Source organism: Pinus tabuliformis, chromosome 7 (genome assembly GCF_031772625.1).
Source record: "Pinus tabuliformis cultivar Carrire ecotype Pingquan chromosome 7, CPIR1, whole genome shotgun sequence".
Taxonomy (NCBI): Eukaryota; Viridiplantae; Streptophyta; class Pinopsida; order Pinales; family Pinaceae; genus Pinus; species Pinus tabuliformis.
Window position 1 is genome coordinate 1117836808 of NC_142293.1, and position 16262 is coordinate 1117853069.

The 16262-nt window shown below is 36.1% G+C and overlaps 1 protein-coding gene across 1 annotated transcript; it reads left to right on the forward strand.

Moving 5' to 3' along the window:
- The first annotated feature begins 7746 nt into the window (after positions 1–7746).
- Positions 7747–8097, forward strand: LOC149251445 (uncharacterized). The gene has a single exon (XM_089453885.1). The coding sequence runs from the start codon at positions 7747–7749 to the stop codon at positions 8095–8097; it is 351 nt and encodes a 116-aa protein (XP_089310011.1).
- The last annotated feature ends 8165 nt before the right edge of the window (positions 8098–16262 follow it).

Sequence of the window (16262 nt, forward strand, 5' to 3'; positions counted from 1 at the left end):
ATAAACTCGAAGAGTTTTTAGAAGATGCATGATGTATTGACCCCACATTAGTATTATCATAATTATTCTCCTTTATGCTGATGATATTGTTCTTTGGCAAGGGGCCATGAAAATCTCGACAATCAAATAAGAATCCTGCAAGATTTTGGCTCCATGATGGGTATGATTTTTAACACTAACAAGACTAATGTCATGATAATTAAATCCAAAAATATTACTATGACAGTTTCAATTATGATAATAAATACTTGAAGAAAGTTCCTTCATACAAATATTTGGGAATTGACATTAACCATTAGCTCAATTTGAATTATAGCATTTACAAAATGATAAGTGGAGGTTTAAAAATCTTACTATGGGCTTGAAAATAATTGTATGTTAGTTTATCTTTGGATTTGGGATAAAAAAAGTTCCTCTGTGAGACTCTGGTCACCCCTATTATTTTATATGGATGTGAGGTTTGGGGTTGCAATGTATCTAGAGAATCATGGAGGAAGATTGAGCATATCCAAAATCATTTTATAACCCACAACCTCAATATTAAAGGATGGACTCCCTACCCTATTCTCCTTATTCAAGATAGCCTTTCCCATATTGAAAGCATGGCTATGACCAATTATAAGGATGTGAGGTTTTGGGTTGCAGTATATCTAGAGAATCATGGAGGAAGATTAAGGAGATCCAAACACATTTTATAACCCACAACCCCAATATTGAAGGATGTACTCCCTACCCTATCCTCCTTATTGAAGCTAGCCTTTCCCCTATTGAAAGCATGGTTATGACCAGGTATATCACATATGAGAAGTTATACAACATGGAAACCAAGAGGATTCCTAAAATTTCTTATAAATATAATGAAAACAATATAAGGATTCCTAATATTGGCTAGAACATTGGGGAAAAAGGAGGAGATCATCTTGCAAAATTAGGATAATATTAAAAATATTATTACTTCCAAATTTAAGGAGAAGTTATAGAGCGATAAAGATATAGATGGAAAAAGGAAACTAAGATATTGTAAGGAGGTGATCAACCCCAATCTTGAAAAAAAGAATTATTTATCTGTCTTTACTAGCATTAAGAAGAAAATTAAATTTGATAAGATAAGAGCTAAATCTCATGAGCTTCATAGTGAAATTGGGCATTAGTCTACTACCAAAACGCCATGGGAAGAAAGATTCTATCACATGTGCAATACTAGAGGGTTGAAAATGAAAAGAAATTTCTCTTATATTGTCTAACTTATAGTCAAATCCATTCTAATTTTCAAAATATATGTCACACTACCAACCTTCTTGACTTATTAAGGCAACAAAATTATGGTGATCTAGGAACACTTCTCTCACTCCTCTTCAAGTATAAAAAAATTATGTTAAAAAAATTCTATTAATTTCTTACCTTATTAAGGTTTGTTAGACCATATTGGTCTTAGTGGATGTTAATAATATTACTCATCATCATCACCATGTGTGTGTGTGCACGCGCACACATTCCTATTAATTAAATTTAAATATGAAGTTTTTAAATATAATGATTATGAATATGTATCATTATTTTAATTTATATGATCAAATGGGTCTTAATTTAAATCTACTATTTATGTTTTATATATATTTCACATTTATGTATTTTAGAAATATTTTTATTTTCAGTTATACATTTATTAATTAAATTTATTAAGATTTTATATGTTTATTAATTATATCCTAGATATCATAGTGACAAATATGAACCATTATTATTTACATTTATTTTAATATGATATGCATACTATGATTAAAAAAAAATGGTTTGTAATTTTATGAATAAAAATAAAATTACAATATAACAAATTGAATTGAATTGAATTTATCTATTATTTTTATTACATTTCTAATTGAGTCCACATTATGATTTATTATTATCATTATTTCATCCAATACTTCATTTTAGGAACATTACAACATCTCTCATGTGTCCACATTCAAATGTTTACACTCATTTACAAGCATTACAACATCTCCCGCACACTGGGTTGTAGAGAGTCTATTGGTGCAACAAATTGAATTGAATTGATTTATTACTCTTATGACTTTTTATTTCCAATTTTTTTTTTTAATATTATTATTATTTTCTATGTGGTTCATGGACCCAGGAGATCGGTGACTGCTACATCCAATAAATATTTGTACCAGGCAAATCCACCTAAAGGGATCACTTCATATCAGCTCAACGACAAATCCTGACCCTGAGACTGTTGAGAAATATGAACTCGTGACCTCTCAATAGCAAAGGTGCTTTAACGATGAGGACTTCACCAATTGAGCTAACCCTCGGGGCTATTTTTCTGTGTGGTTCAAGGACACCAAAGATCGATGATCGCTACATACACAGGATATTTGTACCAAGCAAATCCACCTGAAGGGTTCACTTCCTATCAGTTCAACAAGGAATCCTGACCCCAAGAGTGTCCAGAGAATTAAACCATAATCTCTCAATAATAAAGGTGTTTTAATGATGGGGACTCAACCAATTGAGCTAATCCTCAAAGTCATGTTTTATTATTATTTGATTTGATGATTCATTTCATGGGCAGTGTAATATCTTTCTCATATTGAGCCAACATTTAAATGTCTACACTTATTTACAAACACTACAACACCTCCCCCATACTAGATTGTAGAGCGCCTTTTGGCAAAAAATAGCACTTAGTAAATCCCCAATTAAGATGTATCTATGTTTTTTCTTAATAATATTTTATATAAAATAATTAAGATAATGATAATATAAATATATTAATCATTAAAAAAATATATTAATATAATTTTTGAAAGGATAACTTAACATCTTACTTATTTTAATATTAATATTAACAATGTTAACATTGTAAAAACAAATTATTTTAAATGCTCTGTTGTTGACCTAGCCACCACTGCCCCTGTTGACCTAGTTGTCGCTGCCCCTGCAGATCCATCGCTCGGCAACCTCTTGCTACGAAGGCCAACCAGACCATGCAGCCCTCTGAGGAGGGAGATCCTCACTCTTCCACGCAGCCAGGGAATGAAGAAAACATAGAAGCCTTCACATCTCTGATCGCAGAGAATGGAGCTCCAAGGAATAGGCCATCAGTCAATAAAATTGTAAAGAAACTTGAAAGTATCCCAGATATTTCTCTCCCTCCAACACTTCCAAGAAGAGCAGCCATCTCTCTGGTAGAACACAGACTTGTTGGACAGTTCACAGGGCTATGGCCCTCACCCAAATCAATGCAAAAATGGGTGGAAAGAAACTGGAATGCAACCACACAGGGGAAGATAGCAATACGATTCTATGGAAGGGGATACTACACCTTTCTCTTTGAAACAAAGGAGGACAGAGATCTGATATTTAGAAATGGACCTTACTTCATGGACTCCAGAGGTTTATACCTGAACAGGTGGATGCCAGACTTTGATACAGAGATGGATGTCCCAAACGCAGTGCCTGTGTGGGTTAGGCCCCCACATCTTCCTCTTCACTGCTGGGGAGATGAATCTGTAAAGGCTATAGGAAACACAGTGGGAAAATAGATTGAAAGATGTGAGCCAAAAGACAACATGCACGCGTGCCCAAGAATATGTGTGGAAGTAGATCTCGGAAAAGGCCTCCCAGAGGCAATAAAGATCGAGATCGACCAATGGACACACATTTAACAGCTGGACTACGAGCAAATACCATTTAAATGCAAGGTATGTCACGAGTATGTTCATTTTTCAAAATAGGTGTCTTAAAAAAATAGAGCATGAAAATGTAGAAGAGAAAGAACCTACATGGGAACAAGTGAAAAGGAAAAAACCTACCAATAAGTAGACAACATCAAATATGTATCAGTCCCAAGAAGCAAATGAAACAACCTATCAGCCTTCAACGAAGGTTACTTCTCTTGATCACACAACTTTGAATCCTTTTGAGCCATTAGAAGACTCCTCTGATCCACCCTCTCCCAGATCCCATCCCTCAAACCCTACCTCTTTAGCTCTCATATCCACCCCCAACCCTATATCCTCCCCTCCTCCTCCCTCAGTGGACCACATTCTAACTAGAAACAAAGCCAAAGAAATCCCCCAAGCCTGGGATCAGCAAAAAAAAGTGGGAAGGAAATCCAATAAATAAATCAGAGATGAGGTAGCAACTAAATAAATGGCTCTAGGAACGCAACAACCAATGGATTCATTCCTTGGGAAACAAACATGAAGTCATGAAAAAACTCAACAAAGAGGAAAGGGAGGACCACACCAACACAACAGTAAATAATGATAGTGGTCTCTTGGAATTGTCGCGGCCTTGGCACCTCCTTTAAAGTCAATGCAGCTAGAGACATTTTAGCCAAGGAACAACCAGACATATATATGATCCAAGAGACCAAACTAAACAAGCAAGAAAATCAAAAAATGATTCAAAAACTAAAAAATTATGAAGAAGTAGTGTTAGAAGCCATAGGAGCATCGGGAGGAATCAACACCATTTAGGATAAAAGAAAACGGGAATTAAGGACCCAAAAAATCAGCAGACACTGGATTTGAACAGAGTTGAGGAATCTCAATACAAAAGAACAGTATAGCATTATAAATGTGTATTCTCCAAATCACTATAGAGAGAAAGAACAATGTTGGAAATCAGTTAAAGAAGAAATAACAGAGAGACAAAGTGGGCACTTAATCCTAGGAGGAGACTTAAATCTGATAAGGAATACAAAAGAAAAATTTGGCAAAATCTTTCATAATGATCCATCAAGAGAAGCTCTTGAAGGAATAATAGAAGAACACAAATTAATAGACATTCCGCCAAGCAATGGAAAATACACTTGGAACAACAAAAGAATTGGAAAAAACAACATAAAAGAAAGGTTGGACAAAATTCTTATTCATGAAAGCATAGCAGCTTCTTAGACTCTTGTGAAAAGTAAAATTGTTCACAACTCAGCTTCAGATCATAAGCTGGTGGTGCTAAACTTGGGAAAGCTGGAAAATCAAGGACCCCTTCCCTTTAGATATATTCAATTTGGGACAGCAAGGATGATTTTGACAAACAAATAAAGGACAACTGGAAACAAAGTGTCGCAGGATCTCCCTAGTATGTTTGGGAAACTAAGCTAAAGAACATAAGGATACACTTAAAAAATTGGGCAAGAGAAAATGATCTCCAGGACAAAGCTAGGAAAATCGAATTGCAAAAAAAAATGGATAACCTTTGCAAGAAAAAAGAGAACAAGGAAGAAAGTAAGCAAGATCATATACAAGAAAAGGAAATATATCTGGAAATATATAAGCAAAATAGGCAAGAAGAAGAGGAAAGCAGACTGAAATCAAGATGCCTCTGGCTAAAATCCGGAGACAAAAATACAACCTTCTTTCATAATACAATGAAAATAAGGAGGTCAAAAAATCAGATTGAACAGATTCAAGTAAATGGTCAAGAAATAAAAGGAGTTGAAGCAGTAAAAAACGCAGCCCATAAACACTTTAAATAACTCCTCTCAACAAGTGACCAGCAGGCAGCTAATGAAGAAACTTTGTAGCATATAAAAAAATAAGCGACCAGCAAAACAGGGAATTAGACAAAGAAATTACTGAGGAAGAAGTCAAAGAAGCTGTGTGGAATCTCCACCCTGACAAGGCACCAGGTCCAGATGGGTTTACAATGGCCTTTTACAGACAACATTGGGAAATTATAAAAAAAGACCTAATGAGAATGCTTAAAAATGCTTTCCAAAAAACAAAGATTGGAGGAAATACAAAATCCTCCTTCCTAGCCCTCATTCCCAAAGAACCCAATCCTACAACTTTTAACAGATATAGGCCAATCTCCCTTTGCAACTCATGTTATAAGACACTTACCAAAATCCTAGCAAACAAAATGAAAAAAATACTTCAGGAAATAATTTCAAAAAACCAAGGAGGATTTGTCCCTAAGAGGCAGATCATAGATAATGTGATAATTGTTCAGGAGGCTATCCACAACAGTATCCAAAGAAAGGAGAGAGGAATGATTGTTAAGTTAGATATGGCTAATGCTTTTGATAGATTTAACCATAACTTTCTTGCAGCAGTTCTCAAAAGGTTTGGCTTTTCAACAAATTTCATAGAGATTATCCAGACATGTATATCAAATCCTTGGATAGCTCCTTTAATCAATGATCGACCTAGTAAATTTTTCCAAAGCACACGAGGGTTGAGGCAAGGTTGTCTGCTTTCTCCATTCTTGTACATCATCATGGTTGAATCACTGAGTGCTATGCTGGAAAATTAGAGAAAAGAGAAAAAAATAACAGGGATCCAAATCTCGAGAGGAGTCAAAGATATAAACCACTCTACCTTTGCAGATGATACCCTTCTCATAGGTGGGGCATCCTATATTATAGCAAAACGATTCAAAAAAGTCTTGTATGAATTTCTCCTAGCCTCGGGAGGAATTTTAAACAACTCCAAACGTAGAATTTATTGCTAGAATACCCCAACAAAAACAATGCAGCGTATCTCACAAATACTGGAAATACCTCTACAAATAAATTGGAGCCACTTCACTTATCTTGGGCTGCCCTTAGCAAAGGAAGTGGTAAAATCAGAAGTTTGGAATAGGCAAGTGGAGAGAATGAGGGAAAAAAATCAGAATTGGGGAGTGATGTGGCTTAACCTGGCAGGAAGAGTGACATTGATTAAAGCATTTCTCTTGGCCATGCCTATATATCAATATGCAATCATTATGGCTCCGGCAAGTGCCCACAAGAAAATGGAACTGATAATTAGAAGCTTCCTCTAACAAGGAGGAAAATAAGATAATAGAAAATTCAGCCTTGTTAAATGGGAGCAAGTTACTCTTCCCTGTGAAAAAGGAGGTATATCAATTCGCCTGCCAACACTAATGAACACTGCTCTAGGGAAAAAAAATTATCTGGAGAATGATAAATGGGAATGGTCACTGGTGGGAAAAAGTACTAACAATGAAATACTTAAATTGTCATAGAACAAAGATGCTCACTAATACTATTCCAGACAGGCCATGCACCCAAATCTGGAAATTGGTTAAAAGGATAATTCCTCTTATTAGAGATGAAATATCCAAAAATCCAGGGAATGGAAAAACAATTTCTATCTGGGAGGACAGAATAATGGGGAAAACCCCTTAAATCAGCAACAAAATTTAAGGGGACTTCAAAGATGGATGGAAGAGCAATTTTTTAACACTCTTTATTCTATTTCGGATTGGGATCAGAATAACTGTGTAAGATGGAAAAAGCTGGCTACACCACCAAGACTAAAAAGTCAGTGGGAAATTTTAAAAGTCCATCTGGGAGGCGCTGCGCCCATCAACATAGAAGAGCAAGATGAATTTATTTGGGACCCAAATGGATGGGATTACACAGTGAAATCAGGGTACAACTTCCTCCAAAAACTTCACAATCAAAATGACTGGAGTCTTTGGAAGGCAGCTTGGAATTCAGAGATTCTTCCCAAAATTAAATTCTTCACCTGGACCCTTCTCAAAGGTAAAATTCTTACCTCTGAAAATTAAAAAAAAAGGAATACAAGGGCCCTCAAAATGTGTCATGTGTCAAAAGGAGGAAGAAATAATTCAACACCTCTTCATTAACTATATGGTGGCGATAGAGTGTTGGAAACAGGCAACAAGTACTTTGGAAATAAACATAAATATTCAGTTGACAACTCTTCATAAAAACTGATGATAGAACTTTGTCTCATCGAAAAATAAGACTGTCAAGAAAAAATGGCTCTGGAGAATGTGGCGGACGCGGCAGAGAACGGTAAGGGAAACGGTGCTGCGGCTAAGCTGCAGATGCTCTCTATTTTGAAACCCCATATGATTATGGAGGCTCTGCATGGGGCTGAAGAAATTACGGAGTCTCATCATCCCAAGTGTAAGGCTGACCATAAGCCCCCTCTCATCCTTCACGCCCTTTTGAAGTTCGGTGCTGCCAAGGTTATGGTTTGTGATGAGACTGAGGAGGCTGGTGTAGAGGTGAAATCGCCGGTAGCCCTTAAGGGCACCTCAGTGATTCTCCATTTGGAGACGAACGACGATGATGCAGTAGTTAAACTAGCGGTGGAGGCCGGGTAACTGTCACTGAAGAGGTTGCGGAACATCCTTGGGGTCAACAATATGGAAAGGGAAAGGGATCAAGTTCATTCAAATACCACATCCATCGCAGGAAGGGACCTGCACGTTCCAGAAGCCTCAACTTTGGCAAGTGCAAGGGATTCATCAGGGGAAATGACACGGGCATCATACATGATCCTGGCCATGGCACTCCTCTCTGCAAGGTGATCTTCAGGCACCCATTGTACCCGGGACATTTTTTTCACTGCGGAAAGAAGACCATTTTGACAGTGGGTAACGTGCTACCCTTGAGGTCTATTGAGGGCTCATTTTCTAGGGTTTCTGGAGACTACGCCATCGATGTCAGCCATACTGATATTTACCCTCGGAGCTATGCAGACAGCAGAAAGGAGACTGCGGAAACCACAATGAGGAAAAAAGCACGACTAATAGGATTTTGCCCAACGGAGCATGAATAGCAACCCTGCCAGGACTAGATCTCACCCCCTCAGATAGAACCAGAACCAGAATCACTAGTAGCCCTCTTCCTTTTCAAGTTTTTATAAAAACCCCATCTAGGAGGATACATTTGGCCTAGGTACAGATCACCAAAACAATACTACTTTTGAAGAAAAACATCTACCAGCACACTAGTTACCCTACAGGATCACAGGTTTTAATTTTTGGAGGCAGAGTACTCCAAGACTACAAAACCCTTAAGGATTACAAAATCCTACCTGAGTCTACCATCACTCTCAACCTGCGGCTGAGGGGAGGTGGGGCAGACCATCACAAAACAAATCCCTTAGGCAATGGCATAAGTAGCAGCACAACAAAAACCCCAGAAACACATCAAAAGAAAAAAAATGTAGGGTTATCCTTCAAAGACATTCTTGAAGGAAACAAACCAGCCACAAACACAACAAAACAAGCTAGCACAACACCCGCTCCATACATTGTAGAACAACTGAGCTACAGCCCAGAAATAAATATGGATATACTAGAAACAGACGATTATTGTTCTACATTCGAAAAACAAGCAGTAATTTGCAGATTCAACTATTTCTGGCCCAAGTCTACGGACCTTTTCCTTTGGTTTTTCATAACCTGGACCGATACATGTGAAATTCGACTCTGTTCCAAAGGCTTCTTCATTGTAAAATTTCGTACAGTAGAGGAAAGGGACATCATTATGAGGGCAGGACCATGGTTCATGGGATCCATAGGTCTCTTCATGACTCCATGGTTCCTAGAATTTGATCCAAATACAATGGTTGTATCTCGAATGCCGGTCTGGGTTCGTCTTCACAACTTACCACTACACTTCTGGAGCCCTCAAGTCTTATCTACTATAGGCAACACCATTGGGCGATTCATTAAAATGGGTACAGAAAGAACGGAGGAAGGAATTTATACATTTTCACGCATGTGTGTGGAAGTAGACCTCAGTAAAGGGCTGCGAGACCAAATACAACTCAAGTATAAACAGAGATGTTGGACACGGATACTAGATTATGAAAATACTGCATTCAGATGCAGAATATGTCGCCAAACAGGGCATCTTCAAAACACGTGCCCAGAAGCCAAAAAAATACGTGTAGGAAGAAGAAAGCAGGAAAGCAACCCAAGGGATAGCAATTGCCTCCACCAGACCCTGAAGATGTCCCTGTTGAGGAAGAAGAAACAGAAAAGGAACACCACACTCCCCAAGAGAACAATCAGATTCACAAGATGCCAGAAACTATGGAATCTGTACCACATGATCTGATGGACTCTTTGCCAGAGAAGATACTAGATTCAATGGATACCAGTGGAGCCAAAAGACTCCATTCTTTGGACCACTCCGATTCAGACAAGGATAATCCTCTCCCAAAGGAGAACACCTCACTTGTATTGTTTTCATCCTTGCCGACTCAAGGGGAGTGGCGAAAGGTTGAGAAGAAAAAAGGGAGAAAAGCATAATTTTCTCCCCAATTGTACATTATTTTTCCGGTTATTTTCTTTCTGGTTTTTTCTTTGAACAACAGTTTTGACCTACTTATGAATATGCACTTCAGCATCTACAAAATGTAATTTTGTTATTACTAATAAAATTATGATTTTTCCTAGGGGAAAAAAAACTCTTCATAAAAACTGGGATAAAAGCTACCCATATACAAAGAAAAAAAAGGCAACAATAAATAGGATATGGAAATGTCTCCCTTCAATCCTGTGTTGGCAAATTTGGTTAGCCCGAAACAAATGCATTTTCAAAGAACAAAAGCCAAATCTAAGCAAGATCCTAGCAAAAACTTGGAGCCAAGTTGCAGAGATAATAAGTACAAATGGAATCTCAAAAATGGACCAAAACAATTTACAACAAGAAGAGAAAGACTGGTACAGTAAAGCAATGTTAGAAAACAAAGCAAAAGCAGCAGCCATAGAAAAAAATAAAGAATTCCACACAAACAAGAAGTGGAAATTAAGATTGGAGGACAAAGAATTTTCATAATGGATAAAAGAATAGAAGAGACACATTCTCTTTTTTGACGGAGCTGCAAAAAATAACCCAGGTAAAGCAAGGGCAGGAGGAGTTATACTAGATCCAAATGGACAAAAAATAATAACCTATGAATGGAGCCTTGGAGAAATGATAAACAACAGGGCTGAAGCATACAGCCTCCTCCTTGGCACAAGGATTTTAAACAAAAATGCAATCAAGGACCCTATAATAATAGGGGACTCATCTATCATAATAGCCGCTTTGGATGCCAAAAGGGACTTCAAAAGCATAGCCATAAACAAAATCTATCAAAGGATCAAAACAAGTTTTGAATGTCTGGGAAAAATAACCATAAAGCATGTCCTGAGAAACCAAAATAAGGATGCTGACAACCATGCCAACAAAGAAATTGACAGACCAGATGGGGTTGTCAAAGAGAATAATGAAGTTTATGAAGAAAGTATACCATGATGCCTTCACCCAGTATGAAGATCGAGAAAGAATATATAGATCTGAAGATCATCACAAGAAATTTAACAGGGGGAAAAAAATAAACAAGAAGAATCAAAACACCAACTCAAGATGGAGATAGCATGAGGAAAACAGAGGATATATGTCAGCAGAGGTTCTCAACTGTATTCAACCTTGCTTAGAGCACACGACACTCATAGTCCCAAAAAGCTGCACTATATGATGAAACAAGATTTCAATTGTCCTCCTCTCCTAGGCGAAGATGGCATTAGTCATGTCATCCACGAATGCCTGGACCGTAACGGTAATGCAAGTAACAGTCAGGTCTCTACGTTCACCTGTGCAAGCTCCTAGGCGACCCGAGACAGTATGGATTTCAACAACAGCAAGTCTCTCCTCAACAGAGACCATTACATTAGGAACAGAACCCACAAAATAGTGAAGAATTGCTACAAAGATAGTGTGGAGAGACAGATGAAGTATCATCGCTCAACAACCGTTGGATCCGGAGATCAACGGATGAGGAATGACACCAGTAGTTTCAGGAGAGGAACTTGATGGTGGCAGATCAAGGGTCATCAGGCGCTAACTTGCTTGAGACTTAGTCAAAGAGAAAAGGCGAGATTAAGCAGGAATGGTTTTTCGGGAGGTGATTAAGCGGTAAGTGGTTTCAGGAGGGAACCCCCCGATTCCACTCACCGTTGGACACGTAACAAGCAGGTGGGGTGAGAATACTGCTTTATCAGGCAGGTATTCTCCACACGATTTGCCCACCCGAAACCCCCATTAGCCATTGGATCTATCGCATGTGGATCGACGGTTGTAGAGTGACATGCAGGTTGAAGGATCGGCGTTCGATGGTGTCCGTCAGATCTGTCGGAGGAAATCTATGGTGGAGATTGAGCCTAATAAAGGTAAGTTTCGAAAATCGCGCCATGGCTTTGGAAAAGCGGAAATTGGGTTCCCGTGTGTTTGTGTTTATGTCCGCCTTTTCCAAAGTTAAGTGCAGGTTTATGGTTAAGTCCGTTTTTTATCAAAGTTAAGTGCGGGTTTGGTTACTTCGCAAGGCTTAAGGTTTCAAGTCAAATTTTGGTAAGTTATCCCATAGTTTTTGAAGTTTATAAGAAACAGGGTTGTTAAAGTAGATGTGGGGACTGCGCTCCCTTTTGCGCACTACTTTGATCCAGCCCTCCTCTGATTGTACAAGGAACTAGCTTCCTTTCCCCTTTTTTTTGCAATATATAAAAAGTAATAGACTGTGTTGAAAAAAAAACAAAGTATTTTAAGTAATAACATCTTTCAAATTAGTATAATAGATGGAGTCCACTGGGTCTTGGATAAACGGTGATCGGTTGCTTGTTAAGGCACTCTTTGATGTGATGTCAATCGTTCAATTCTCTGCCCCAATCACTCTTTGATGTGAAGTCACTCATTCAATTCTCTGCTGCGATCGGGGTGATATATTAGACATGATGAAGATGTAGTCCTACCAAACTTACAAAAAAAATTAATATAATAGATAGTGATTTCAAATATATATATATATATATCCAGGAGAATTGAACTTTGAGAATCCAGGACTATATATATATATATATATATATAATTTTTCATATATTAATTATATATTTTATTAAAATAAAAGATTATTCTTATAATAACTTAAATTTAAAATTTAGAGTTATAATTTTTTATATATTAATTATAAAATAAAAGATTGTTCTTATAATAACTTAAATTTAAAATTTAGAGTTTAAAATATTTTTACGAGTAAAAAACATTTACAATGATCATGATATATGATTTTACCAAGTAAAAATAACATTTAAAGTATTTTATATTACTTATGACCGTAAGAGTTCTGAGTGGCTTAAGATTTTGCCTGAGTAAAAATATTTAAAATTTTGATTGATTTTATTTAAAATTTGATAAATTTATATAATTTTAAATTATAATCAAAATACTAAAATATTATTTTGCTTTTTCAAAATTTAAGTTATAGTAAAATTCTCATTATATCCATAACTTTTCCAAAATAAATATTACCAGTATCAAAAACTTGAATGTATTTCCTTTAATACTATGAATCTTATCATCTACATGACCTGTGATATCTTTTAGAAATTCAATGTATTTCCTTTGATACTATAAATCTTATGTAACTATTCATAGCTATAATATATGAAAATTTATTTATTCTTTGTTAAAAAAATTGATATAAAAAATGAGATATTTTTTTAATAAATCTGAGTGAATTCAGTTTCTCAGAAAAGGAAGAAAAAAATACATTTTTTACAATTAGCATATCTAAATCAAGTCACAACTATACAAAATTTATATATAAGAAAAATATTTATTAAATCTCGAGTGTTTTCTTTGAAATCCAAAAACCTTTGGTTGTTTATTATATATAATTATTACATTAAAACACAAGTATAAATAGATTTTCTATTAATTTTACTAGTTTATTTTTAATACCTATAAAATAAAAAATAAAAAATTGTTTATTTCATATTAAATTTCAAATACTATTGTTATTGTGTTAATTTTTTTATTTTCTTAAAAGTGTTTTATTGTTTTATAACTACTCATGGCTTTGTATTTAGGAGCTTTCCCAAATTTAACCTTCCATCATACTACGAAGGAAGAAAAGTATGTTTACAACAAGCGAGGGAACTTAGGCAATGAATTCAAGACCCAAAAAAAATCGCACGGTGGATAAGAGTTTTGATAGGCCTTATGTTTTGTCTTTGATTTTCTAAGTTTGACATGCTATATCAAAGCTGAAACCCCAAGGAAGTTCGCTAGGTAAGAGTTAAAGTTAAATGAATTAGAATCTCTTCTTATTTAATGACTCATTGTCCATCCGAAGGTAAGGTGGTATTTTTTATATGTTAATGATCTCATCAAAGCATGTGTTACCCACCTTGAAAGTCATGGTTAAAGTGTGAGAACATTAACAACAAGAATAATAGTTATTTGCAACTTGCATGGATTGAATTAGATTTGACATGTGATTTATGGTTTTTTTATTCAAAATATGGTTTAAGTGGATGGTTTAAAATTAATTTAAAAAAATATATTTTGTTATTCATATTTAAATCAAAGATACATTGTAAATATTTCATTATACTCTATTTAGGTTGCCAACATCATTAGTAACACTTACAGTATATTGTGCTTGGTTTGAGGAGACCAATTACAAAATCAATAACAATATATTATGCTGGGTCTGAGGAGATCTATTACAAAAACACTAACGGTATATTATGCTTGGTCTGAGGAGACCTGTTACAAAATTATCTTTTAAAATTTTATTGACTTTGTTGTGAACTCTATTGAGATCACATCATTCTGCTATCTATGCTCGGCCATAGTAAAAGTAGATTATCGAAGCAAAACTGATACAGTTCACATTTCATCTGCCAAATTTGAAGGCTTCTTTACATGAAGCAAAATATTAGTCCAAAAAGTTACAAAAGTTGTCTCCCAATACAAACTAGTCAGGGAGCTTCATTATAAACATTAAAAAAAGTTAACCACTAAACAAATTAGGATCACCACTAGAGACACGAGGTGTATCTTCAGAACAATTTGAAGAAGCCCAAGAATTTCTAATCACCATCCCTTCATTCCTCTAGATGAATTGTACTTGCACTTAGAACCAAATCTTGTTTAGGTACTGCATTTGCCATCACATTATATTCTTTGTACACATGAAAGAAGTTGATTTGTTGAATATGTTGGACAATCTCCATCATTTTTACTTCTGGTAAGAAAGATTTAAAATATATAAGGCTAACTTCCCTTTCAACCAATCTGTTATGCATTTGGAATCTCGCCCAACATGTAAACTTGTTAGATTCACTGATTTTGCAATGAAGAGAAGGGCCCATGAAGAAATGAGCTCCACTTTGGTGTCAGTCCCCCACCCAATCCCTAAGTTGGCTTTCAGAAAATGATTATTGGAAATCTTAATGACAAACCCACCACCACATGTATGATCTCTTTGAGAGGCATCATCAAAGAAAGCTACAGGAAGGACATTGTTCATATTAGGGGGTACAACCATGCTTGGAGGCTTGGTTATGTATCTAGTTGGGAACTCTCTAAAGTATCCAATGACTCTAGCAGCTATCTGAAACAAATTGGGGGAAATTCTTTAAAAACGACCTTATTACCAACATTTCAAAGGCCCCATGCAACAAATATGGGAAGGGTTTGAAAATTTTTCCTTCTTGAAACCTAAAATTACAAGCACTCCTCATAATAATTATAGTTTCCCGGAGAAGAAATTATGGTCATAGACAACACATTCTCCAATAAATCCTTAGCTATCCTACAGTTAAGGAAGAGATGATATATACTCTCCTCTCCATAAAGGAACAAACAATAAGTATTTGGCCTGCTGAGGCCCCTTTTTTGCAAGTTCTTCCAAGTCATGATTTTATTTTCAAGTACCAACCACAAAAAAGACTTAATCTTGAGAGGAATAGCTTCGATGTCCACCATTTAATATTAGGGGTACATAAAGTAGTTAAGATAGCCTCATAAGCCAAATTCATCACCACTTTCCCTGTTTCTTTGCTCCAAGCCCATACTAGCTTGTCCTCTTCCTACGAAGGGAAAACCCCAATTTTAGAAAACCTTTCATCAAAATTATCCTATTTTGTAGCATGAGCCCCTTGCAATTCTATGTCTCTTGAGTTAAGCCACTAACTCTGAGAGAAAATGAAGGGGAAAGAGGTGTTGGCTTGGCCCAAAAAATAAAGACCTTTGCCATTAAGGGAGCTACCAAGGAATGTGATAGAATTGAAGGATAGGTTCCCCTAGAAAGGGATCTTTTCCTAGCCTAACTTGAAATCCATTTCCTTCCTTTCAAAGAAGCCATTTGAAGAGCCAAGAGAAGGATGGCTTCAGACCTCTCCAAACCAAAGAGCCTGCATGCACAGATTTTGAGATAGAGAATCGAATCCATTCAACCAAAGATGAATTTTTAATATACTTATCCTTTAGCAGCTGACTCCATAGCCCTTTTCCAAACAAAGCCCCTTCAAAAATAACTTGTGAACTAGTGAAAGGATGAATAATGGCAATAAAATTGTTTTTTAATTATTGTGAAGTTATACCAAAAAAGAATAATAATGGATTATAGAGCTATTCGAAATATCCACAATGTTTGTTCTTTTTGGTCTGTATTTCAAATCTAGGGCCTTTTACCTTGATAGTGGAT